Below are 25,380 nucleotides of genomic sequence, written 5' to 3'. Positions count from 1 at the left end.
TAGAGGGGGGGGCCCTCCCGGACTCCATGATGGAGGCCATAATTGTCGTACTTCCCAAGGAAGGTAAGGACCCCACTGAGTGTTCCTCATACCGCCCAATATCCCTACTGAACATTGATGTCAAGGTTCTTGCCAAGGTTATTGGGAAACGGATGGAGAAGATTTTGCCGACACTGATCCACGGGGACCAGGTGGGGTTTGTAAGGGGAAGGCAGGGCTCGGATAACATCCGTAAAACCATAAACTTGATCCACCATGCCCAGAATTCTGACCTAGACGCGAGCGTCCTCTCTCTGGACTCGGAGAAAGCGTTCGACCGGGTCGAATGGAGATATATGGAGCTTCTTCTCCAGAGAATGGGCTTTGGCGCACACATCAGGGGTTGGGTGACTGCACTATACAGAGCCCCGAAGGCCAGGGTACAAGTGAATGGCAAGCTGTCGGACCCCTTCCCCCTCTCACGGGGCACGAGACAGGGATGCCCACTGTCCCCCCTGTTGTATATCCTTACGATGGAACCCTTGGCCATAGCGGTTAGGTCGCACCCGGAGATCAGAGGGATTATGAGGGGTGAGGTGGAATTTAAGCTCTCCCTGTTCGCTGATGACATCCTGGCATATCTGGTGGACCCCGGCGCCTCCCTCCCTCACTTCCTGTCCCTGGTGAACGCATTTGGGCACTTCTCGGGGCTAAAGATTAATGCTTCCAAATCGGTTCTTCTCCCCATGCAGGTAAATGATCCGGTTCTTGACCCCTTGGGCACACTTCATGGGATCGCAGTGGGTAAGGTTTCCATACGCTATCTGGGCGTCCTCCTCACCAGGGACCTGTCCAAACTGTCCCCGCCAACTATGAACCGGTCTTGGCTGGCATTACCGCGGACCTCAGGAGGTGGGGCTCTATGATCTTGTCCTGGTACGGCCGCATGACGGCAGTGAAGATGAACGTGCTGCCGTGCCTGCTGTATCTCTTTACCTCTCTCCCAACCAACATTCCCGACCACCTCTTGAGGACTCTACAGAATGCGGTCCGAGAGTTTATTTGGCAGGGCAGGACCCCGAGGACTGCGAGGGCGGTACTGACCTTGCCGAGGGAGGAGGGGGGGTTTGGCTTGCCCGATTTCCAGCTTTATTTCCGGGCTGCCCAGTTGCGAGTCCTCCTGGAGCACATGAGGGAGGGGATGGGCACCTACTGGTCTTACCTGGAGGATATGGACGCTCACCACCTCAAGGTCCGGGATCTTCTCTGGGCACCATGCAGGTTTATCCCGAACAGATTGAAATCCCATCCCACCTTGGGCGTCCTTTGGGCTGTCTGGAGGGAGGGCCCCCAGACGGCGCACCTGACGTCGTGACCATCTCCAATGTCCTCTCTCTGGGGACACCCGTTCAGATTAGGTAATAGGGGGTTTTCCGAGGCACAGGCATGGTCCGATTCGGGTCTGGAATGGGCGGGACAGTTGTTCCGGGAGGGGGAATTCCTGCCGTATGAGGACTTAAGGGACGCTATTGGGCGGGGGTCTCTCTCCGTGTTTGAGTATCTACGCTTGAAGGGTATCCTCTGTGACCAATCAGGGGGCGAGAACTTGAAGAGGCAGCTGACCCCCTTTGAGAAGTTCCTCGATACGGCGACCTCGAGAAAGGGAGCCGTCTCCGGAATGTATAGAATCCTCAACACTGTAAATTTGGTGGAACGGAGGGGTTTCCGCTCATATTGGAACGACCTCGCAGGGGAAGTGATTTCGGAGGACGCCTGGGCGAGGATATTCAGAATTGCCTTCCACGGAAATTTGTTCACAGCAGATATGGAACATAACTTTAAGATTTTGCAGGGATGGCACAGAGACCCTGTGAAACTGTCTAAAATGTTTGCGGCGGTGTCCCCTGATTGCCCGAGGGGCTGCGGCCAGAGGGGTTCACGAGGCCACATGTGGTGGCACTGCCCGAAGGTGCAGGCGTACTGGGAGGAGGTGAGGGGTTGGATGGCTGAGGTCACAGAGGAACTGCTTCCCCAGGACCCTCTGACAGTGTTGTTGGGCCTCCCGCCAGAGACCTCGGACCTCTACAGGTACCCCAGAATGTGGGAAACGATGCTACGGGCGGGGAGAGTGGCATTGGCACAGAAATGGAAGAGTCCGGAGACCCCGTCCAAGGCGGACTGGCTAAAGAAGTTGAAAAACATGTTTCTAATGGACAAACTAATGGCCATGGTGAACAATGATTCCGGAACATTCCTTGAAAATTGGCAGGGGGTACGGGAGTCCTGGGGATGGGATGTGCACTGATGCCGGACGGGGGCTGAGCGGGGCTCAGGGGGTCAAGGCCGAAAGACAGTGCCAAAAGGCACCAGGGACCCTACGGACTAAATGGGCGCCCACGGCCCGGGGGGCATTCGGTCGACCCATAGCCACCAAAGAGCGCCGACGTTCACATTCACTACCAAGTAATGGACGCAAAAGAAAAGCCCATGTCTCCCTATGTTATGGTTCAAGTTTGTATAACGAGGGGTGGGGGGAGGTGGGGCTTTAGGGGGGGGGGGCGGCAGGGTGGGTGGGGATTGTTGGGCATGTTCTTCGTGTACAACTGGTGATCACATATGCAGCCTGCTTGTTATACCTTTAAAAATGCCAATAAAACCAAAGTTTAAAAAAAAAAAAAACTAGATTTGATTCACTTAGCTAAACTGGAAACTTGATGGCACAACCTGCTGCCTGCGTCACTCTTCTTCCCCTGATCAAATGCCTGAACATCTTTACTCCTGATGTTGGCCCCAATGTCTTTGGCCTAATATTTTAGAGCTCTTAAACTGTAGATCCTTCCAGCTGGGATGATGACAATGAAAGGCAGTTCAGAAAGTCCAGCCACTGCCCTTTGTCTCTCTCCAGCCAATCAGGGTGCAAGGTGAGAACCACCATCTTGGCTTGGGAGACTGGCCTTACCTAATATCTGCAGTGTGTGGACAAACAAAAACTCCAACAACACAGAAAAGAGCACATTACAGAAGCCCAGGGGACCCCCGATAGTTGTTCATCATTTAGCTGTGATTTGAGCACTGGCACGTCTTCAGAGATTGTTTAGATGGATACATGGTATTTTCTACTATGTCACGGCTATTTCAGCTTCATTTAGAATGAGTGGTTCTCCGAGTGGTTCTAGGCTTTAAGTAAGGAAAGGTTGACTGCACTAAGGAGTTTTTTTATTATCTAGCAGAGCTTCAATTTCTTCCTCTTGCTGGCGTTCATTGTCCAACATTTCTTTGCATTGTTTGAAATTGACATTTGTTATACTGCTTTCATTTGCATTGAATGCAGCTTCAAATGATTCATGGTCACTTAATTATTGTTCTTTTCTCCAAGGTTTACAAAGTTGCAGTAGGACCATGCAATAAGGGTCTCTATGTTGTGCAGATTTAAATGATAACTTTTTATGATTATTTCGGCTCGGTAAGTTTCACTAGGCTTCCTTCAAAAGTTGAGACTGGATATTTGCCTGTTGTCTTAACTGGTGTGACATTTATTTTGTGCAAGTAGTTTTGGGCTATGTTGTACAGGCACCTGTTTTCCAAAGCAATACTTCTTTTGGCTAGTATGTGTCAACTAAATTGTTTTGTAAAATGTCCCGGTTTGTTGGGATCATTTGTGGCTATTGTTTCCATCTCTTGGTAGGATTTTAGTACTCTTTCAGGATGAAGCAGGACCAAGGTTTAGACAGACAATGTGTTCAGATTTGCCATATAAGGCTGTACCTGGTTAAATGGTCTGCAGCTTCGTAGCACCCGCAGTCTCTATGGGAGAACATTTGTATACCAAAGTTGTACAATGTTTGTGACAGTGTTTTCAGATGATGAGGTCTGCTTTGTCAGCTTTAGTGAGACAGGCTGTGGCATATTTTACAGCTGCAATGGAATTGTCTCCAATGTACTGTATGTCTATATTTGCATTTCACAAGAGGGCAATGATTGGATTGTAATCATTGATGGATTTGGATGCTTTTTAATGTATATATTTTTAGGGGATTTTCCTTTTACGCTCCGTCCAAAAGAAGACATTAAGCTATTTACTTGTCCTTTTGCGCAAACTGTTCTAGAGAAGCCAAAGCAACATTTGGTATAGTATTTACCTTTGTTTTTATAATTTACGCTGCAGTATTTGCCACACTTATGTTTTTGGAAGTGTATGATTTGTGTACGTAGGTTAATATGGGTGGTTTCTGAAGGGATGTCACAGATGATGTATTTTTTAATAAATTGTAAAACAGTGAGGTCACTGTCGTAGCCAAATTCGGGAACATCTTTTATCCACAAAAGCATGTGGATGTGTGGTGTTCCCCAGGATTGATATTCTTTTCTCCAAAAGAAGTTTTCCACTTTTCCAAGTGGAGGAGTAGTTTTATTACAAATCAAGTGCAGCATAGCAATGAAGTGATGGAGAAAGTATTTTCATACATTGACAGGGCCAAGAGAACTGAGTTCTCCTGGTGTTTTTATATCTATTCCCTCTTTATTTTGGTTTGCCGTGCACAAGAAGTCATGCAAATCATCCCTTTGCGTATATATTTTGCTCAACTTAAAGTAACACACCACGTGGGGGGGGGCTTATGTTCCTAAGCATACAACGTACATCAGCATGATGGCGGCTTTTGTACCACACAGGTTTGCCAAGAGATTTGTGATCTTTATCTTTTGAAGCAGTTGGGTAGCGGACAGGTTTACAAAATTAGAGCATGTTTTTAATGGGTGTACAACTACATAACAGACTTGCATGTTCTCTTTCGAACCCCAGAATCTGGGGTCTTCAGAATAAATCCGTAAAGAGCGATATTCTGATGCAGTAATTTGTATGGATCTTTCATCATATCTTCCTCCTTTTTCTGTAGGAAAGAGCAGAGGAAAAGAACAGGCTTCTCATTGGGGACCCTTTGGATTGACGCATTCAATGTTTCGAATGCATCTTCTATGGTGTCTTTGGAGTGTGGTGGATGAATTGTATACTGTTCTGAAATGTTGGCTGCAGTAACAGGATCTACACGTTCAAATTGGCCAGTTGGTGAATCTTAAATTACTTGGGTGGATGTTTTTCTCTCTATGTTTTTATCTTTGTAGTGTTGATTGTTTTGAGATATTGTAGGACTTGTCTAACTAAGTTGACTAGTTGTTTTCAATTTGTTTGGTTTATTGTTGGTTGTTGGTACACCATTAACTAGTACAATCAATGCTTTATCTATTGGCCATTGTACTCCTAGAGTTTCTACATTTCCTTCAGGATTTAATAGCAAATATAATACTTTGCCATGAATGCCTTTTAGTAACTCATGCAATTTGGCCATTTTCGATTGAAGGCGGATTATAGCTTGAAATGGGTATACTGTTTGGATTGTAAAGCTCTCATTCAAGTTAAGTTGTTGGATAGCTTTTGGAAAGGGGAAGTTGTTAGTAATAGCATGTGATATCATTTGGTTATTGTCAAGTTTTGTATTGCAGTATATGCAAACAATTTAGGGGCAAGTTATTTTGTTATTTTCTGTTTGATATAAGCTAATTGGAACCATTGGGATGACTCATTGCCCTCTATTTTGTAGGCCATATCCACTATTTGTGTCTCTTTTTATAAAAGGTTCTGCAACAACAGACACATACTTGGTCTGGTATTTCAGCAGATGTATTTTGAAACATAACTATTTCATGTGTGTATGTGTTTGTTAGGAGGTTGGGTTTGTGAGGTTTCCGGTAATGTTTTCTAAAGTTACTGGTAGCTCAATAGACTGGTAAACATGGAATTTGGAAATGAACTTAGGGGAGAACCTAGGGTGAGTCCATAACACCAGTTTGTATAGTAAAGAAAGGGACCTGCACTGACAGCTTGGATTTCACTGACCCTTCTTATGGAAGTGATGGCTACTAAGAAGGCAGTTTTATAAGTCAGGTGTTTGAGACTAGACTTGTACATGGGCTCAAAGGGTGGTCTCATGAGCTTAGCGAGTACCACATTAAGGTCCCAACCTGGCGGTGGGTTAGAAATGCTTTGACGACTGGTACCTTCCACCATGAGACTTTGTTATGGGAAGTGGTTAAACTTAGCGAGTTAAACACTAACCCTGCATCCAGTAAGTGGAGGATATGGGTTAGAATATTAGAAGGAGTACAATCAACGGGGTTTGTTTTGCTTATTCTGGCACCAAATTACGAATCGTTTCCATTTATCATAGTAACAGTTCCTCGTGTTCGGTTTACTCTCTCAAGATATCCATACATCTCTGCGGTAGATTGAGATGTCCGAACTCTATGACTTCAGGAGCCATGCTGACAAGTTCATAGAGTGTGGTTGTGGGTGCACTGTTAGTCCTCCGTGCTGGGAGAGTGTCACGGCTCGGGGAGCCTGGAAGCTTTGGAATAGGTGGAAGCGGCGTACGGATATCCCGATCACGCTTCCTCTACCCAGTGCAGCGGTCTAGTCTTTTCAGCAACGTATCCCGACACAGGTTATAGCCCGCCCCTTCCTGTGTTCGGGTGCGTTGCAACGCTCCTGTTTTTCGGCTGCTGCTTGTCTTTCGTGCTCGTGTCCCCTGCTACCGTTTTGTTTTCCGTACTCTAACCCCCCCTTCCTTGTTAGTAGTCTTGTACCCTCTCCGGTCACCCCGCTCCGGCTCTAGGTACTCTCCTTCCCAGGTTTCTCTTTCCGGAGCTCGCTCCGATTCTTGATTCCTCCCTCTCCCCCTTTCCTCGCTCCCGTTCTCCATTCCCTTCCCGTCCTACCGCCTAACTAACTTCCCTCTATTACTTCGTTCCCGTTTCCTTACCTTCCCTTCCGCCCGCCTTTGTTTACTATTCTTGCCTTTCCGTCTTTTCTATCCTTCCGCCTTTCTTACTTACCTTCCTCCACTCGCCTTTTCTTGTTTATTGGCTCCTTCTGTGTACCGTACCCAGTAATACACTTCAGATTTGCCTTGCCTAGCCCTCTTACCTTGTTGCTGATACTTCGGACTTCCGATTTCTTACCTGCCTCTGCTATTCCTCCTTGGAGGCCTGCTGCCCAGTTCTGGAAGGGTGTGTGCCTCTTCTCCAGCAGATACTCAGCTCCTGCAAGTGTCAAGTGCTTCCTACTACAGACGATTCATCTACAGATCTCTGGGGTTTTTTCAGCCTCTGGCTTTTTCCCCCAACTCCGCGGCCGCGGAGGGTCACCACCGCTCACCCTTGTGGTGTCGCGGTGGCGGCCTCCTTCGGCCGCTCTCATCTACAAAAAAAAGGGAAGGCCAAGCCTAAGGAGAACCAGACCCTGAATCTACGCCGGGGAATACGAGGTGAGGAGGAAAGGGAAGTAAGGGAGGCCGAGATCCTACAGGATCAAGAGGAGATTCTCGATACCCTTGACAGAGAGTAGGGTGTACTGGTACGGGAGTTTGATGGGTTCGCACATCGCCAGTCTGCGCAGATGTGGATACCACGGCTGTCTTGCCCAAATAGGAGCAACAAGGATCAGCGTCATCGGTTCGTTGTGTAACTTGTTCACCACCTTCCTCATGAGAGGAGTCGGGGGGGGGGGGGGAGGGGCGTAAGCAAACTTCCCTGACCAGTTCATCCATAGGGCGTTCCCCTTGGAGCCTGGCTGTGGGAACCTGAACGCGAAGTCTGGGCATTGACGATTTTCGCTTTTGGCGAATAGGTCTATAGTTGGAAAACCGTATTGAGAGAAGAGGCGTTCTACGACTTCTTCGTGTAGATGCCACTCGTGTTCCTCTGGTAGGGGATCTGAGTCTGCTAGAGCGGCGAGTTCCCCTGGAACATGTTGCGATGACAGGAACATTTTTCGTCTGAGTGCCTATTTCTAGATTTTCCGTGCAAGTCTGGAAAGATTTGGAGAGCGTGTACGCCCCTGCTTGTTGATATAAAACATTGCTGTGGTGCTGTCCGTCAGGATCTGCACAGACAGGTTTGTTAAATGGAGTTTGAACGGCTGGAGGGCTTTCAATACTGACACCGCAGTGAGACCACAGACCCTGGGCTGTATGGTGAAGGTAGTGAGCCCCCCCCCACCCTGCCAGCGAGGCATCCGTTGTGACCACTGTTTGCATCAGTGGGTCGTAGAAGGGTTTCCCCCTTCGTCAGGTTTTCTCTGGTCCACCAGCAAAGATTTTGTACCAGTGTTGGCGAAACGACCACTAGATCGTCCCACTGACCGCTTGCCTGAGATCATCGTTTTGCCAACCACTCCTGTATGGGACACATGCGCAGGTGCGCGTGAGGAACCAGGTATATGCAAGATGCCATCATACCAATTAAACGCATTGCTTTGCGCACCCTTACCTGGCGGCCGGCCTGATAATGTGGTATTTGCAGTAACAAATTCTTTATTCTCTCCGAGGGAAAGACCAATCCTTCCTCTGTGTTTAGGATAGCTCCTAGGAACTGTTTGGAAGTTCTTGGCACTAGGCTTGATTTTTTCTCGTTGATTGAGAAGCCCAATTGAAAGAGGAGATCGATAGTTGTTTGGATGTTTTGTCTGCAAATCAGAGGCGACTCCCCTGTTATGAACCAGTCGTCCAAGTAAGGGTACACTGGGATTGCCTCCCTGCGCAGATGCGTTGCCACCACCACCAGTACCTTGGTGAATACCTTTGGAGCGAAGGCTATTCCAAAGGGCAGCATCTTGAATTGGTAGTGCTGGTTCGCTATCTTGAAACGCAAGAATCTTCTGTGCGCTGGAAACATTGAAATATGAAAATAGGCATCTTTCATATCCAGTGTTGCCATGTAATCCCCCTTTTTTAGGAGCAGGATTACCTCTTGCAGTCATGCAGAACTTTTGTCGCTTGACATACTTGTTCGAAGGCCTCAAATCTAATACTATCCTTTAATAGAAGCGCTGTTATTTCTTTTAGAAGGATCCGCTGATGTTCCTCCGAGTGGACCTTTTGTCTCGGGGGGGGGGGGGGGGGGAGGTGAGGGGGGGGGGGATCGTGAGGACGTTGAAGTTCTATGCAGTAGCTCCCTGCTACCGTGGGCAGCACCCATCTGTCCGAGGTGATCCCCCTCCCATGCGTGGGTGAAGTTGGAAATTAGTCCTACTGGAGATGCATGGGAGGGTACCTGGAGCGGAATGTCACCTAGAGCCGGGCCCCGATTACCACAACCTCTAAGTTGTCCTCGTGGATAGCCCTGAAAGGTTAGTCCTTGGTTGTTGCCATAGGAACCTTGGCCTTGGTTGTATCCGGATCCCCTCCGAGAATTTTGGCCCCGAAAGTGGCAAAAATTGCTGTTACCTCTTTGCACCGTGGGCTTGTCCGTGAGTTGACCCAAGGACCGGGACAGCAAAGGATGAGTGTCATACTCATCCGTTGCTGTCTCAAGTGAGTCTTCTACAGCCTTGCCAAAGAGCACATCAGGTTCCACTGGCATATTAAATAAGGTGGCCTGTGTTTCTGGCCTGAAGCCTGATTGGCGAAGCCAAGTGTGCCTCTTTACAATAGTGCCCTCTGCGATAAATCTCCCTGCATTGTCAGCCGCGTAAAAAGTTGACTTGAGGAGACAAGTAGACACAGCTCTTCCGTCTGCTGCTACCTGAGCTAATTGAGATTTAAGTGGCTCAGGTGCAGATGAGAGTAAGACAGAACCCTCCTCCCACTTATGGCAGTTGTAACTTGCCAAAAGTGTAGCATTATTCGCAATTCTTGCCTGGTAGGCTGCAGAAGAGGCTACCTTTCGGCCCATTGCATATATTTTCTTGCTCTCCTTATCCGGAGGAGCCTCGGAGGAAGCAAGGGGTGTGCCTGCTCTCTTTAATGTGGTGGTAACCACCAAAGAGTCTGGTTTTAACTGGCCTCTTATGTATAGGGGGTCTGAAGGTGCAGGCCTGAACACTTTCCACACACGGGTTAACGGCCTGTGTGAGATTCTTTGCCTCCAAAGAAGGTTGGATTCTGCGTTGCACAGATTTCAGCAGTGGGATAAATTGTCCTACTGTCTTTTTGTCTCCAAACAATTGTTCAGCGAAGTCTCTGTCCTCCTGTACCTCCTGTGTGTCAATGCGGAAATGTTCTGCTGCTTTTGTTAAGACTTCATTGAGGAGGTGTTGATTGTTTACAGGGGAATCTACCACTGGAGGGTCCTGATTAATAGGAGAATCTATGGAATACATGTTCGCCTCCTGGCTTGGGTCCTCATCGTCCCCATAATAAAGTTTGTCTGTGTCCTCATCAATAATTTGAGTGTCAGATGTCTCCACAAATGAAAGATCATCCTGGTCTTCTGGATCTATTTCAGGGTCATATAGATCTATAATTCTGCCCTGTGCTGGGACATCAGAATGAGCCTTCTTGGTAGAGGTTGAGAGCCAAAAGGGGCTGAGGCGGGAGGGGTGGTCTGAAAGCTTTGAAGTTAATCTGGATTTTTTTCAAAGACATTTGCCATAAAGGTCATTCTTCGCAGAACTATCTATATCTTGCGAAGACCATTCCTTTTAACTTGGGATTACAGTGTCGGGAATACCAATGTCTTCATTAGTTGGAGGTATAAGCTTTTGCCTAGAGTATTTAGGTTTCTCTATGGGCTTGGATAACATTTTGTGAAGACCTGTCCCTAGTGGGACTCTTGTCCCTATGAGGTGTCTTAGTGGATTTCTGATGATGTTTTTCCCCACCCTGGGGCCCCGAGGAGTGTGTAACAGACTTTTTGCGGGCTGTTGTTTTACTAGATGAAGAATGTCGAACTTCGAGTGTGGGGGCCGAGATTTTGTCTGACCTTCGGAAGGTGTTTTTCGTGCGACACCCGTGCCGTCTTTCGACATCTTAGCCCTGTCGTGTGGCGATCTTTAACGAGATTGCCCAGAGGACTGGAACTCGGTGGACCGTTCACGGGGTGTCGAACGTTGTCTAGTATTCGCCTCATCTGTCGAATGGGGCTTATGTGTTTTGTGGTATGTGCTTTTGAAGAGCTCCCGCGGCGGGGTGTAGTTCCCACAACATGGCCGCTGGCCTGTCCTACGGGGTCGGAGTAGTAGTAATCACTACTGGTAGAGCATTACTCTCCACTTTTTAATACCTTTCTTATATGTAGCTAAATAGCAATTACCTATTAGTACTACATAACTTGGGGGCAAGACCCCCGATCTACAGCCTCTGTTCCCCTCTTTTCTATTACTTTCAAACCTTATGCAGGAGATCACCAAGATGTGACTGTGACTTTATCTGAGAGCGCTCAGTGTTCACATAGACGCTTGATCTTGTCGCCTGATTTTCTCCCCGTGTGGCCTACACCCGAACCTCTGGGATCTGAAGCAACGGCAGGTAAGCCGGCCACCGGTGCCGAGAGTTTTAAAATATTTTTGTGCAGTGCCCTAAGTACAAGGGGCCACCGCTTGCTCACATCCACCCCTCTGACTCGATATCCATATACTCTCCACAGGGTCCCCAACTAGGAGCCCTGATGAAGGCTGACCTATCGCAATAGAATACCGCCGAAACGTGACGAAGACAGGGAATCAAATCACACACATATATATATCCCTGATCCTTTGGAACTTATATTCCGGTTCCAACCATCAAACCTCACGTTGGCAAGGATAAAAAATATATCTTGTATCAAAGACCCTGCAGCATTAATTGCTTGAAATTAACAATTGCAAAAAGGGACTATCACTGAACAGTATCCACAATTTGGGCAATGATATTGTCCATTTACTGAACCAGTATCATGTATATGTCCATTTTGCACTCTACTTTATGATTTAGTCACTTTAGTGTAAAGAAATGAATATAAACCCAATGTTCTTTTTGTTTTTTTTGTTTTTGTTCTGTGAATATAATTGTGTTAAAACACTTATGTACACTGTAATCTCTCTCCAAAAAAAACGTTGTCTTCTCAATGTACCATGTGGATGTACTTGTATTTTGTTCTACCCTTGGTTGAGATTATAACCTTGTTGACTTCCAAATATGTGTTCCGGTTTTCTTTAAATATATGATTTTGATGTCCTTGGAAGTAGAAAGTGATTGTCTTGCATTCTTCCTAAACTATATTAGTTACCTTTTATTTATTTCTCAAACACTGGAAGCATCACCGTAATATTTGTCCTTTGAAACACAGAGCTACTTCACTATTTGGGTGGATATATAAGAACAGCGGTTGATCTTACCTTAGGATTTCCGCAATCCAGAAACCTTTCAAAAACAATTTATTATTTTTAAAGAAGAAAAAATATGAAAATAAATAGTAGCAAGGGTACATTCTTCTGTTTAGATGTTCTACGGGGTCGGGGGCCTGCGCATGGGTAGCTGAAGCTACTCAGTGCCCTCGCCGTCCGAAAGTGCGGCGTCGCTGCCATTGTTGAAGGCTCCTTCTACGTCCATGGTCTCGAGTTGCCTGGCGTAGTGGGCCCAGTGCTTAGTGGAACGGTCCTTCAATGTCATGGGCTTGAAGAGCCTGCACGCTCGACAATACATTCCGACGTGGCATCTCGGGAGACAAGTTGCAAACTAAATGTTTGTCCACCCAGGGGAATTTACGGTTGCACTTAGGGCAAAACGTAAATGGAGTGTTTTCCATAATTCTGGGTAAAGGGCATGGCAGCTGGGCAAACAAAGTGTAGGAAGGGGAGAATATGCATTCTAAAATGGCCTCCCACCAATGGCCTCCCCCCTCTCTCCCTACTGTCTGGGCTGAGGCCTGGGGCGGCCTCCCAAGGCCGTACGGTCCGTTGCGATGGTCTCCGATGGTAGTATTCTTTCTCTTTCCTCTGCGTGGTGTTACGGCAGTCGAAGAAAGGATAGAAAGAAAAACTATCGCAATTCTACAAATTCAATGGCTTATCGCCGAAAGGAACTCTGCTATACGCATCCTTCTAGTATGGTGGAAAAAAATAATCTGAGAGCCTCGACGCGCGAGGGATCATAGGTACAGTGGATGTCACACTAGGGATATCATTACTGGCACGCCCTGTTGACGTCCCTTTTCGATTTTCGAAAACACAACTGTAATACTCCGCAACTTCCACTAGATGTCGGTCTATGCGCAGCATGTGCTCTAAGCAGCTTCCACAAGCCTCAGAAATATATATATATATATATATATATAGTCCCACACTGAATGCCGTTGTTATAGTGAGATTTTATTAAGGTGTAGACTACATACTCTTTGCGGTGGTCAGCCGGCACGTGTTTCGATCTCGGGAGGTCTTTATCAAGGCCGATATTAAAATTACACATATCGAGCAGTTTGCCGATATATGTGACATTTGTGAGGTGACGTGTTTATCAAAACGTGACAGTTTGATTTAGGCATACAAATTTGACATTACAGCATAAGTTACATTACATTGGTAATTCATCATTTGTACATTTGTTGGTTACAACAGTAATGGGCAGTGCCAATTCAGAAACCGGGAGAGAAGAAAAGAGGGGAAGAGAGAGAACAGTAATGGGTTAGATTGGTATCCATTTGAGTTTAAGCAGGGAAGGGTATTGTTTAGTGGCAGGTCTTACATCGGTCTGAGATTGCCTGGTGGGGGTCATACCCAAGATGTTGGTCCCCTTGGGGTTGGATATATTCTGTGCGGTCTGAGTCTTGGGTCCTGGATTTGCCTGTGGGTGAGAATAGGATGGTTCAATTAGGTATTTTAGCTAAGGGTGTTGTGGCATGTGCTAGCTCAGAGTCATGGCAACAGCCAGTGCTCGGGTGCTGTGTGGTCATTTCCCACAGACAACATGGTGCCAGTGATATTGGTGGGTGTGGTGTTCTAACCTGTGGTGGCCTGTGGCTAGTCATGAGATTGTCTCTGATTCTAGATCACATTCGCTTTAATAGTGATTCATGTAATTACCCAATTGTTGCGAGTATCTTAGTTGACGGCCAGATGGTCCGTTTTGACTTATGAATATAGGTGCTTCCGTAGTTGGTATTAGTTCTGATGTCTGAACTGGAGCCCTGTGAGGCAGTGAGTGGTGTCCTGTGAGATGCCTTAAGGACAGAATAGTTCCATGGTAGTGGTACATTCCATTTATGCCGGATATATGTTGCCTTGGGTTCCTTGCAAATGCTCCTACTGGTAAAAGCCTAGTGAACGTTGGCCCGTATGTTTAGGTGCTGTGCCTATTCAGTGATCTATTTGAGCGTGGTTGTGTGGGCAAGACAAATCCGTCAAAACGTTTGGCTTGCGCCTGCACGTGCTGTCGTTTGCAGATGCGTGTTTGAAAGTTCCAGATAAGCTAGCTGGTGCCATAATAGGTATTAGTCCGGTCCGAGTACAGTGGCATGTTCTTAACACCGTGCCTGTTTATCGGTTACAGATTTTATTCATAATTGTTTAGAAGAATTTAGGTAGCACTGGTGGGTTGCTGCCCCCGAGCTATCCACCAGAGACCGCAGTGAGGTTGGAAAGTGCAACATTTATACTGAATGAAAAATGGAAAATGCAGACCTTAAATGTTTCTTTTCAAGAGTATGTGCATGAAAGTTAAGAAATGCATATGTGCATTTATATGAGCTATGTGTGCAAATTCTGATGGAAAATATTTGTAGCACTTGGTGTGTGTAAGTTTAATATGTTGGCAGGACATGCATACTTGTCAACATAATGCATTCAAATCTGTAGGTGCTTATGTAGTCCTAGTTTATTTGCATTCCCACTTTCCTCATTATCAAACATCGACTAGAGGTTCCAGATTCCAGAGAAAAAACCAGGACCGGGACTGGAAATGCACCTACAGATTGTAATGGGTTGTGTTAGCAAGTATGCATGTACTGCCAACATATTACACTTCCACATACCAAGTGCCACTTACAAATGTCACACTTATTTTATTTTGTACAAAAAACAAAGTTTAATTACAAAAAAGGAAAACAGAATTTTCAGACATTCCAGAATTGATGGAATATTCATATCTTAAAGGGCAAATTAAGATGGATTACAAAAGCTCTGTATCATCCTGCACCAGCCATTACCTCGCGAGGAGTTCTGTCTCATCCTGCAACAGCCATTACCTTCAGAGGAGCTTTGCCTCACCCTGCACCAGCCATGATCTTCAGAGGAGCTTTGCCTCATCCTGCACCAGCCATTACCTCGCAAGGAGCTTTGCCTCATCCTGCACCAGCCATTACCTTCAGGGAAGCTTTGCCTCATCCTGCCAGCATTACCTTCAGGGAAGCTTTGCCTCATCCTGCACCAGCCATTGCCTTCAGGGGAGCTTTGCCTCATCCTGCGCCTGCCATTGCCTTCAAGGGAGCTTTGCCTCATCCTGATCCAGCCATTGCCTTCAGGGGAGCTTTGCCTCATCCTGCACCAGCCATTGCCTTCAGGGGAGCTTTGCCTCATCCTGCACCAGCCATTGCCTTCAGGGGAGCTTTGTCTCATCCTGCACCAGCCATTGCCTTCAGGGAAGCTTTGTCTCATCCTGCACCAGCCATTGCCTTCAGGGGAGCTTTGCCTCATCCTGCACCAGCCATTGCCTTCAGGGGAGCTTTGCCTCATCCTGCACCAGCCATTGCCTTCAGGGGAGCTTTGCCTCATCCTGCACCAGCCATTGCCTTCAGGGGAGCTTTGCCTCATCCTGCACCAGCCATTGCCTTCAGGGGAGCTTTGCCTCATCCTACACCAGCCATTGCCTTCAGAGGAGCTTTGCCCTCATCCTGCACCTGCCTGTTTCTTAACAGAAGGGGTGCTAGACTCCGCCTATGTCAAGCAAAAGGTGAGGTTACTGTTTGGAGACACTCTTTCTCACCTTGTGCCAGATGCACGAAGCCTGAATTGGGGGACACTTGTCAAAGTACCTCCTAGTGCCAGGCCAGCCCCCCATTCACTGATAGCTGAGCTATACCCACTCCACCATCTTCAAGAACACTGTCAGAAGTAGGCACCTAAATGTGATATTAATGTTCCTCTTTGCCTTAAGTGCCAGGAACTTCTTAAACAATTAACACAGCAATGAAAGAATAAAAACAAGTACAACAGCAATAAAAGAATAATGTGCCAAATTCATCCTTTCTCCCCACACACAAGAAAAGGAATTACTGAAAAGAAATTAATTTGCAAACTGCATTGTCATTGTATTTTGCTACCCAACAAGCAGTTCACACAGGCTTTACAAATATAACTGCATCCTCGTTGAAAGAGAAATGGAAATTTGTAATATTTGAATTTGTGATTCCACTTACCCCACCTTTTTTCTCAATTCTTCCCCCTCCTTCCATTGTGGCCTACTTGGTTAAAGAGCAAACGCTGTTCAACAAACTATCAGTTTAGCTTAATCTACAATTGTAAGCAGGTATGTGTTTGCTTTACTGCTGTTTGGAAATAGGTCATTGAGATTTAAGCATGAATTATTCTAGGGAGCCTTTCGGCTCAGCCCATGCTACCACTGATTTGAGTCCAGGTGCCACTCTAAGAATGATGTGAATATGGACTGGGAGATTCAAGCTCTTACTGAACTCAGTGACTAGTTTGAAGATCTTCAAAGCCGGTCCAGGATTCAGAATGCCCGGCAGAATCTGTTGTTCACCCCATTCTCTCTCCCAACTTGCAGCCGCCCCCTTCTCTGTTCCACCCACCCTCCTTCTTGTTTTTCCTCCCATTCTCACATACCTTTCAGCCCTTTCTGGACCCTTAATTCTTCCTTCCTCCATGCAGCCATCAGTTCACATAGTTGCCTTATCACCTGCCCTGCTTTCCTTCAGCTATGTCTCGTTTATGAATGTGTGATATTTTCCTGCTCACTCTAGTATCACCAAACCATCACTCACTCCGGTTTCCCACACGCTTCATCCTTTTCTTATAAAGGATTGGGGATGTGACGATAGAGGTGCATGAACAGTGAGCGCTGGCTAAGCATGATGACTATACCTTGAATTCCTGCCGCCTCCTGAATGTCTGTGGCACTCTCCTCTTGCAATTCCTTGGTTTTTAATGAAAAGACAGTGGTGACAATAAGAGGGCCTGTTAATAAAATGAAAACACACGTTAATTGTCCTACTTGTACTGGTGTAGTGGCAAGCGCAATCTACGCATGTGGCTTGCTGGACGACATAGCTGAATAGCACAACAGAAAATTATGAATCAGTGTATTCTGTCCCTGAAATTGCTGGTAAAACATTTTCCCAGAAACACATTACTACCAGCAGCAGGTGGCATTCCTACTGCAGAGGGTGAAAAGCAATAACAGCACCCTGTTTCTCAGGAAAGTGAGAGCAAGACCACTGCATCTGCAGGCAAAAAGGAGGGGTGCACAAATTGTAGGCTAGAAGTTGGTCGGGACGGAGCAAAGAAAGCTGGAGAGCAAGAGGAAAGCACTACAGTGTAATGGGGCACATGAACATGCAGCTGCTACCTACTGCATCTACTCCGATGAATATGCAAGTACCAAGTACTGCCCTTACCCCTCACCAGTACCGTACAGATGAGACATCCCCATCGCCTGATGTACCTAGGGGTAAAAGACTAGACAAGCCAAGGCAGGTTCCAAGAAACTATCAATCTATATGCTACTGCCATGAAGACATTAGTTATGCAACACAAGTAGGGATTACAGTTAGACAGCAAAGCACAAGTAGTGTGCTTTAGGAAGAATTCTCTGTTAAGGCTAATTTCCCAAACCTAGTGAGTCCCTCAGCAGCTTTGCTGGATTTTTGGGGTTTATTTTTTTCTCCTGCTAAGAGTATGATTCTTTTTCTCCCACTCTTAGACATGATTTGAGGATATCCTTTGACTTTGAATGTGTTTTATGGGCTATGGGGTCTTTTACTCCATAGGGCTTCATGCGTTTTGATGTGTGTTACACAGCACCGTCAAAGCAGTAACACAGGGGTGTCATAGTGACCCCAAACAGACTCCATACGCTGGGACGGACTACTGTCCCAGGGCATGTAAAGTCACCATTGGCTTTACTAGTCCCAAATTGTGAACAGAACCAGTACTAACCATCATATTGAGGAAGTACTGGTAAGGGGTAATTCGATTGCCCCTGGGTCTGTTTGAGGGGGCACTGTCCAGTCCCCCCTCGTCAAGTTTCTGGCTGGTGGCAGTGGTTACCACACGAAATATTCCTTAAGAATATTTACTATGGGATTTTCCAATTGATTTTAAACGCAACACATCTTGTTGCAATGTTAAAGATACCGCTGCTTTATTTATTTAATATTAAATTCACGGTTGGGTCTTTTTGCCAGGACTCGGTTTTAAAATGGTGTTTGTGTTCGCCTCTGTAGCTATAACCCGAGTTGAGCCCTTTGTTCCACTTTTTTGGCAGGCTTCTCCACAGAAGCCCTCCAAATGGTGCCACTCTGTCTGGGGTCTACAGGATGTGTGGGAGGGGGGTTTAGGCACCCTGGACTGAGTTGCCTCGGCAACTCAAGTCGCACTCTTGTGCGATTGGCCCAGTGGTGAGCCGGCCGGCTCACCACTTAGCATGTTTGAGTGACAAATGAATGGGGTTTTTCTGCATAAAAGCAGGGCTTTGGGGATGGGGACTGGAACTTCAGAAGTCGCCACAGGACCAAAGAATCTGAAGAGGGAGAAGCTGAGCCGACCTGCAACGACGACACCACCGGTGGAGCCCTGCTGAATCGCCTCACAAATTCCCGACGACAGAGAAGATCTTCATCCCAGAGGGTCTTCTTCCTTTGAACTGGTGGGGATAACCAGTTCGCCCTCTTTTCGCCTTCCTGGATCGAATCGCCAGTGCCAAGGACCCCGACGGCCGGATAGCCACACTTCACCACATCCGCGAATAAAAGGATAGTACCATTTAACTGGGAAACTCTGCGGCTGGTTTCTTCCCTGGCAGTGCAACGACCTCCAGTTTTCCTCCACGTCGAGATCTTCTCTTCCCCTGGACGAAGCACTGACTTGCACCCGCTGCCAGGAACAACTGCCCCCGCTGAAGCTTTCTCACCATTTCAGGTACTGTGTTCCGTCTGGTCTCCCTTGCAACAGACTGTCCAAGGTGTCCCGTAAATCCTTGAATCTCTATCCTGGGGTGACCTTGGGACTGTTAACTAACTTTTCTGAACTGATCTAACTCCTTTTTGAACTATCTGCAAAGACTTTTAAAGTATAATTCAACTGTGTGATCTTGGACACATTCCGCCTTGCTCTCTCCAAGAGTGGGCCTGGCCTAGGAACTTTCTTGCTCTACAGTAGACTCTGCCTTTCCTGACTTGCTGTGGTTCTTTTAAAAGTGTTGGTATTGTGTGCTTTCCTAATTCTGCCTTTTCCCTCCCTCTTTAAATAACTTATTGGAGTGCCATCTTAGGTTAAGCGCCCACTCTGTCTGCAAATAAGTGGTGTTTTAACTAAGACCTGTTCAATAAGTAATCAGGGATGTATATATATTGATGGGGACTATGTTGGAACTTGCTTGTCATAATAGTGTTAGTGTATTTTACAAGTGTGTTTTTGAATAAATAATTATATACTTTTATACCAAAGCTCTGGTCAGTGTTTGCTTGTGCTACTGTGTCTCTGTACCTATTGTGTATGCTCTGTATACTGCCTAACTCTTCTTGAGAGAGGTCTGATTGCTCAGCCACAGCTACTAGGTAAATCTGGGTGGTACCGACTGCTACCAATTGGGTTTACTGCCAACACCTGTAGTCTTAAACTTTTTGCAGTGGTCCCTAAGGGAACTGCACAGGTTTCTGCCTAACAGTGTGCTGTATATATAACAGAGGGGAGGAGGATTCCAGTATACCAAGAGAGGGACTTGCTGCACCGATAGGATAGATGGAAATATAGGCAAGGGTAGCTGCAGCGTAGATGAGCAGGGAAAACAAACGTATGGCAAATGTAATATGAACAGAGGTGAATATAGATCCCCAATATGGAGGTGAAAAGTGCCGAAGTACAGCCATTTCCATTGCACAGAGGCTGCAGCAAGCCTAAGAGTTAGCACGGTCTGAAACCTCAGACAAGATGCTGAATTCACAAAAACACATTTATTTTTGAAGCTGTCCAGACAGCAGTAGCACCAGCCAAGGTCAAGTATGGAAGGGAGTAGTGGGCATGCAGAACGCAGAGACGAGATAACAGTTCCTAGGAGACGAAGCAGTAGCCTTCCAAGTCAAATGAATTATTAGGAGGCCAGTGGCCAGACGGCCACTGATGTCCAGGTGCAATAAAGTAGTATGCCAAAAGACTCCATCGAGAATAGGTGAAGGGTGTCCCAACAGGCCACAAGGAATACACATTCAAGTTACAGTTAGCTAAAAACCCAGTAAATAAGGAATTCATTTTCCAACACGGTCTCTTAACACATCATCAAGAAATGAAGAACAGAAGATATTCATTATAAGCCAAATACAGATCAGACACCTGCCAAACTGCAGACACAAGCCGATACACAAAGCCAATGAAAGGAATAGATGGGGCACATGGCATGGGAATGATGAGGAGTACTTTGAATAGACATTATTGCAGACCACAGACTTCTCTCCTTCCACCATATGTCCTCATTATATCTTGAATTCTTATCAAAGTATCCAAGCTTGGCGGGTAAATGGCCAACTAATGATTGCCTCTTGCCACACCGCCTATAATGAACGAAGCCAATGAAGCAGTAATAGTTGTAATGAAAGCAGTGTCTGTAAGGGGCTGGGACCAGACGGAGCCATCAGTTATGGTTAACCTAATCATAGAACTAACACATATGTATTCTTTATGTAACCTAGGATACTAACCAATATTAACCCCTCATACGTTTTGTAATCAATATTGTATTGTGACATCATTGATGACGTATTTTTAAAATAAAAGCTGCTCACCCCTTTTGCAATACGAGAGCTACTTGTTTGTTCTCCTGGCAGCTATTCTAGGTTTTGAATAAAGCTGGGTGTTACTGTGCTCCACGAGTACTCCATTATTGAGGATTGTTCTTTATGCTCATGCAGCAAATTGGGCCCACCTTAACAGTTTGATCAAGCAATAACTGCAGGCGGTAGTGTAAGGGTACAGGGTGGAGGTTGGCTGCGCTCTTGGAGGGTTGGGGATGCTGACCCTCCAGAGGGAATACACCACTGAGTTATATTACATCCATTGGAACCTCTGACCTCCAGTTTAAACACAGATCACAGCAGTGGGTACCTGAGCTCTGTGGGCTATTTAGTTTGTATAAGAATGTGGAATAAAAGATTAAACACAGATTTCTACAGCAAGTGCAATACCTACTTGAGGGATCTCAGAAGGTTGAAGCATGGACCTGTAAGGAACAGTAAATTCTGGCCTCACTTTCCTCGTCCACAGACGAGGATTCTGCCAACTGCGAAACAGAATAGAAGTAGGCAAAATGCTTACAGTGACAGAAACCCCTGTGAAAGGGGAGAGGGTAGAACAAACCTTGCCTTCTTCCAGACAGTACTTTTCAATTGGTTCTTTATTTCAGGAATCTCCCATTGTACCAACAGAGTGTGGGTGCCATAAGTCTCTCCACCTCTGGGGTCCTCTTACCATCTTAACTTTCCCAGACCAGTTTATATTGCCTGAAGAGGGGACAGACTCCTAATCTTGCTCCGAATAGATAATTACCCATTTCAGGTTGTATTCTTGTATCTAATGGTTATTGCCAGGAAACTTCTTAGTTTCCCCTCAATAGGCTATTATTAGTGGAGCTTTGTATTGGATAATTGTTTCATAGTTTTCTGTCACTGAGGAGTGCATACATTGCCTTAAACAAGTTCACTGCATGCAGACCCATTGTGGATTCTATGTGTGGAGGGTGGGTCTGTGCTGACCTGCTGTTCCTCCCGCTGAAGAAACCTGGACTGTGCCGGGTGCTGCGGGTCAGCAAGACTATGCTCAGACGCTTTTCTACAGGTAAAGTTCAAATTCAGTTTCTCTGCAACTTGCCATTACCCAGGATTCGTGAGCTACATGTCCTTTGACTGCTGCTACAGTTCCTGGCCTGAAAAGAATCTTGCAAGGCTTCTTGGGAGAGGTTGTCATGCAGGTCAGTATCCGGCAGTGGGACCTTAAAAGGATAGTCTCGTCTGGGATAAGGGGTGGGGGTAATAAGCCGGTGGGAGGCACATCCAGTAGGCACAGAACCAGCACAGTCTCTGGTGACTCTTCCATAATAAATAAGGATGGAGCTTTCAGACAAGTCACCACACTCCCTTTCCTTTCTGTGAGGCTCACCCTAGTGTGTTCAATGGGGGTCTGCTCATTTCTCTATTTTCAGCCCTTATGCTGAGACACCTCAAATGTTTAGGGATGTAAAGCCAAAAACCACCTTGTATCCTGGCATTACAGTCTTTTTGGCGTGCTAGCCAAAAAAAGGGGGGCATGATCTGCATTCAGAGTGAATCTCCATCCCCGTGCTGTAGTCATTTTTATGGAGAAATAGTTTTTGCCTGGTATCAACGATGGGGGTGTTCTTTTCCACCTTGTATTTGGACAGAATAGCCCCTAGTCGTGCTATGGGTGCTTCAGTCTGTAACAAAGATTTTGAAAAATCTGGCATCTTTAACAAATGGGGATTAAATAGGCATTCATTGAGTTGTGCAAAGGACTGTTGATCATCCTGACCCCATCAATGCATTCAGATAATTGTTCTTCAACTTTTCTGTTAGGGAGGGTTCCAGAGTAGTTAATGAAGGAATACATGTTTAAAACCGTTCTTAGTGTGGGACACTGAGGTGGTCTTAAATGCCTCCATTAATATTTTCTCTTGGGGCCTGATGAGACCATGGCCCAGGTACTTGATAGCCTTGTACACTAGTTGGCATTTAACATTTGCAGTAAAGCCAGCAGCTCTCGGGGCACGCGAGATCTCATATAGATGGAACATATTAGCCCAGGTGTGAACATAGATCACAGTATCAGGATACACCTCGACAATATCATGAAGGAGCGCTCTGTCCTGAGAATGTTTGCTCCTGCATGCAACTTCCTACCTCATAGCAGCACTGCGAGCAGAGCTCTTGCTGCTCCACCTGCTTCCTGAAGGGGGCGGAGCCCTCTCCGGACACGGGACGGATCACATGACCTCTTCCCAGCAAAAATTGCCGGCCCAACCACCCTTGCGGCGTTAAGCCCTGGAGGCAGTAAGGGCTGGAGTCTCTGTTTAGCTGTGTCCTTGTCCAACGTACATTCTACTCACTATTAGTGATTCAGTGAGTAGAGTATTTTAAGCCAGGGTCTCAGTTTGCCTTACTGCCTGCTCTAACTTATATTTGTCACCAGGGTGAGGGGGGGGGGGGGGGAAATCGGACTCTGGTAGCTCCTTAAGCTGTCGGGCGTCCCTTACCCTGTGACTTGGGGCCTACTTTGTTCCCTCATAAGTTCTTTATTACATTATTTAATTGATATTGACTTATACATCTCTCCCTATGAATTACCTGATTTTACTGTAGGATTCATATCTATGTGTCTTAATGTATATTAGTGGTAGTATTTACTGATTCACCTTAGCTACCACTTTTACTCAGTGCATTTTTTAGTTTTCTGCATTTTCACAAACATTTTGGTTCTATTTCTTCAAACTGTATTTTATCTGTCTGTGATATAGATTTTAACTATCTAGTACTGAGGCTCTGCCTTTTGCTGCTAGTTTTTGCTCTCCGGCTCTTCAGTTTTTAGGCATAGCCCCCTTTTCTGGTTGACACGTAAGGGCCTCAGGAGTCAGTCAGTTATGGAGGCTTCTCTGGACTCCATGCAATCTGCCGTGGTGGTCCTTTCACCGGATCCTAAAGAAGCTATCCCTCCTCTGAATTCCTGCCCCATCTGTCTGGGTAAGCTCCCTCATACACAAGTGTTTGGTTCTTCGGACTCTATTCTTTTGAAAAGCACGGTTCACGCTCAAATCCACTCTCAAGATAGGAGTGAGCTACTCAACATCATGGGCATTATTCCACGTACTCTAGCCGACAATAGCTGCATCTTCAATGGAAAACAGGATATTTCCATTGATGCTCAGGAAGAACGTCTAGCAGCTACTATAGCCTTGAACTTGGATGATGGTGGCAGCTCATTAAGGGCGAGGCCTTGCTCCAACTATTCGAACAATAATATGGTGAATACTTTCTATCTGACTCCCATCTCATCACAATCAAAATTGCTTCTATCTGACTCTATGATGGTTGGTTCTGGTTCTAACTATATAGAACCTTCTGCTGGCCCCAATGGTGCTATTGCCCCGCAATCTTCCCTACTAGAGGGTAACAATAGCCACACTATTTCCCCCTCTAATTTATCTGTGGAGGTGTCCCTCTTCTGGTGTGGTAGTTAATCATACCTCCTCTATTCAGGTGAACCTTTCTGTTTTCTGCTGGAAATGCTGGCACTCGTACAATGAAATCTACAGTTTTTAAAACACCCCTTATGAAACCGTTGATTTACACTCCCAAAGTAAAATCTAAAATGGGCACATTAGGTGAACCAGTTCAGGGGGAAAATAATCTCCAATTATTTTGGGGAAAGAAAAGCAACTAGTCCCCTTATTAAAGCTCCTCACTCAGCTTCGACAGTGGCTGCTCTGGATCATTTGCATTTGGCGGATGTAGTAAAGAAATGAGAGAATGATGATCCTGCACACAATGATATTGATGATATCAGCATTATCGAATGTGCAGATAAGGCAATAGCTGAGAGTGAGTTGGAACATAATCCTACTAATATCAACAGTGCAACTCAACAAACCTGTGATGCTTCTCTCGTGGGTTCTCCCTCTGAACTCACCAATTTTATCGAGGAGTATACAGAGAAGCAAAACTGGCTCAGAGAAAGGGGCCTACTGCCAGACATGAAAAAGGAACATGCCAGTGAGTCCATACTGCACCATACCCTCAAAGAGGCAGACGATAGAATAAGACTGACTCAACCTACAGTCTCCGCCTTGAATATGGTACTAAGCTCCTTTGTTAGTCTTTATGACAACATCTGGGCAGAGGTTGGATCACACTCTCTTCTACTCTCTGAAATGTACACCAGGCTGGATGGTCTTGATAGGTTTGAAGAGTTGGTGAAGATTATTAAGGAAGATAACCCCTCTATAACTAAACTGTGCCCTGAATCCGCTGTGCCAAGCCAACTAACTACGGAAGGGCCGTTAGTTAAGAGGGGCCTTAATGTGGAAAGGGCTAGTGCCTTGGGGGAAGATTCTAACAAGATCTCCTCTTTAATTGCCTCGCTCTGCTCAGAGAAGGGGAATATATGCAAAAACCTTGCCTATTCCCTCTCTGAAGGATGAGGGAGTCCTTTTGGATCCTGTATTAGGCGGTAAATCACCAATTAATCATGAAAAGGTGACCATCAATACCCCCTCGAGAGAAGTCCTAGATGGGTTGGCTGTCCATTTGCCTGGTTCTTCTCTTCCCATGTTTGTTTGCGATTCTATTACATTAGAAACGGATAAACAACATAAGGGAGATACGGTCATCCCTATTTTAGATTCTAAACCCCACCCCAAT

General features: G+C 46.1%; 1 protein-coding gene across 5 annotated transcripts in view; it reads right to left on the bottom strand.

The window, feature by feature from the left end:
* Positions 1-25,380, bottom strand: part of LOC138489380 (zinc finger protein 391-like) — a 279,556-nt gene that overhangs the window by 180,695 nt on the left and 73,481 nt on the right. For all 5 annotated transcript variants that reach the window (XM_069617096.1, XM_069617098.1, XM_069617095.1 and 2 more), the window contains one exon: positions 16,826-16,918. In XM_069617096.1, the coding sequence (XP_069473197.1) occupies positions 16,826-16,918 (93 nt within the window). The remainder of the gene's footprint in view (positions 1-16,825; positions 16,919-25,380) is intronic.

This window comes from Ambystoma mexicanum, chromosome 9, assembly GCF_040938575.1.
Source record: "Ambystoma mexicanum isolate Mex_15411 chromosome 9, UKY_AmexF1_1, whole genome shotgun sequence".
NCBI lineage: Eukaryota > Metazoa > Chordata > Amphibia > Caudata > Ambystomatidae > Ambystoma > Ambystoma mexicanum.
This window is presented reverse-complemented; position numbering and strand designations above follow the sequence as displayed.